This window comes from Harpegnathos saltator, unplaced genomic scaffold (assembly GCF_003227715.2).
Source record: "Harpegnathos saltator strain DR-91 unplaced genomic scaffold, Hsal_v8.6 scaffold580, whole genome shotgun sequence".
Classification (NCBI taxonomy): Eukaryota; Metazoa; Arthropoda; class Insecta; order Hymenoptera; family Formicidae; genus Harpegnathos; species Harpegnathos saltator.
The window spans coordinates 420,616-422,680 of NW_020230405.1; the positions used below are offsets into that span (position 1 = coordinate 420,616).

The 2,065-nt window shown below is 61.6% G+C and overlaps 1 protein-coding gene across 1 annotated transcript; it reads left to right on the plus strand.

Moving 5' to 3' along the window:
• Positions 1-461: 461 nt before the first annotated feature.
• LOC112589684 (uncharacterized) lies at positions 462-1,731 on the plus strand. Its single transcript, XM_025303984.1, has 3 exons — positions 462-784; positions 874-1,045; positions 1,105-1,731. The coding sequence occupies exons 1-3, from the start codon at positions 462-464 to the stop codon at positions 1,729-1,731; spliced, it is 1,122 nt and encodes a 373-aa protein (XP_025159769.1).
• Positions 1,732-2,065: the final 334 nt, after the last annotated feature.

Below are 2,065 nucleotides of genomic sequence, written 5' to 3' on the forward strand. Positions count from 1 at the left end.
GGGGCCAGACTAAGAGCGTCCATAATACTCCTGGATGGGCAGCTGCCTCCAGGTTTTAATCAGGGTCTGGAGGGTCTCATTCGTGGGGCCCAAAGGACCTTACAGCGCGGGCAGAACGGGCTCGTGAGCCGGGTGAAGGCAACCGTTCTAGGGGGATGCGGGTGGTGGCGCTGCCCGCTCGCGCCAAGCTATGTTACCGGTGCTTGGAACCGGGGCATGTGCGCGAGCGGTGCGATAGCGCCACCGACCGCAGCGGACTGTGCTATCGCTGCGGTAACCCCAGCCACCGCGTCAAAGGGTGCCAAGGGGCGGCTCGCTGCCCGGTCTGCGCCGAGGCGGGCAGGCCTTCCGATCACAAAATCGGAGGGCTTGCCTGCAAACCTTCTTCCTCCAGAAAGAGGAGGAGGGTTAAAGCGAGGAACGAAAACGAGGGAGAGCAGGGAAAGGGTAAGGCAGAGGAAATGCTGCTGACCGTGGTCGAGGGAGCTGAGGAAGTGGAGGCCCGAACCACTCTGGAGGACCCCGTGGACCGGACCCTGCTGATGGAGGAGGCCAGTCCGGTCTCCTTTGCTACGAGGGAACAGAAGGATGCTCCGAGAGGGGAACAGGAGGAGAGGGACTCCTCCCTAGTGTCGTGGGGACTTTCGGAAAGGACTTCGACACCTGTCCCGATGGAGATCGTGCCGCAGGCCCAAAGGAAAAGGCGAGGGGATGAGCGGAAGGATACAAACAGGAAGGATGGGACCAGCGGATTTTCCGAGGAGGACCAGATGGCCAAGGTAAGGCGGGTGCAGTCTGCGGACTCTGCCCCAACTACCCTAGTAGAAGAGGAGACAGTGGGTGATCCACCCCTGTCTCCCCTTGTGGTTGTAGACGACTCCCCCTCATACCCCCAGAGGGAGGAGTGGTCCAGGCAGGGACTCCCGAAAGGCATTCACCCTCCGCACACGAGGAGGCACAGGAAGTCATAGTCACCAAGGCCGAAGCCCCCTCTGGGGAGACTAAGGCGGCCCAGCCGCAAGGGGTCTCCCAAGAGGGGATAAAGGTAGACAGCCCGGAGGAGGCGTGTAAGGCCTAGCCGTCACGCCACTCCGGGTGCTACAGGCTAACCTCGGCCGCGGCGCCCGGGCCCAGGACCTGTGGGTACACAGGATCCGGGAACTGAGTGCCGGGCTGGGGGTGGCCACCGAGCCGAACTGGGTGCCAATTAGCAGTGAATGCTGGTTCGGCAGCCCGGACGGCTCGGTGGCCATGGTGGCTGACCCTGCAGCGGGGACCCCTCCCTGTATTTTAAGGGAGAAGGGGCCCTCGTACGTGGCGGTTGACTGGAGGCCTATAACTGTGGTGGGGGTATATCTCCCCCACCACAGAAACAAAGCCGGACTTGGCAACCCCGCCCGTATTAAACAGATCCTAGACAGGATCGGGGATTTGGTGCGCAAGTGCCATCCCCGACCTGTCGTGATTGCCGGGGACTTTAACTCCCACTCTGAGAAGTGGGGTTGTAGTCTCCGGCAACGGAATCCCAGCGGCGAGGTCGTCATCGGCTGGGCGGCGGGATTGGGCCTTCTGTTGTTAAACAGAGAGTCCACCGGCACCTGTATAATGCCGGGAGGGGTGTCATCGGTCATTGATTTGACATGGGCCTACCTCTCGGTCGCTAGGATGGTCTCCGAATGGAGGGTGGAGGTGGAGGGCGAGACATTATCTGACCATAGATATATAGTCTAGGCCCTCCGCCTCCCCAAACCAAAACAGGTGTCGGCCCGCCGCCCTGGGGAGAGGAACTTTCCTCTCCCCAAAAGATGGGCCCTCGGTCGACTAGATGTGGACAGGTTCAGGGCTGCTGTCCTTGTGGCCACCTGGCACATAGAGCCAGGTGAGTGGGCCCCTTGGAAGGGGCCGGGGAGATAACAGGGATAGTGGCGTCGGCATGCGACTCCGCGGTGCCCCGTTCCCACCCGCGTTAGCGCCATATTGGTGTCAGAGCATATTGGTGGTCAGAGGAAATAGCGAGACTTCGCAGTAACTCTGGCCGCGCCAGAAGGACGTATACGCGGGCCGG

What these genes read in the sequence shown, in the direction of transcription:
- LOC112589684 (XM_025303984.1), top strand. Translation starts at nt 462, where the DNA reads ATGCTGCTGACCGTGGTCGAGGGAGCTGAGGAAGTGGAGGCCCGAACC. An exon ending in GACCAGATGGCCAAGGTAAG is followed by an intron (nt 785 to 873) that starts GCGGGTGCAGTC and finishes TTGTGGTTGTAG; the next exon opens with ACGACTCCCCCTCATACCCC. An exon ending in TCTCCCAAGAGGGGATAAAG is followed by an intron (nt 1,046 to 1,104) that starts GTAGACAGCCCG and finishes CGGGTGCTACAG; the next exon opens with GCTAACCTCGGCCGCGGCGC.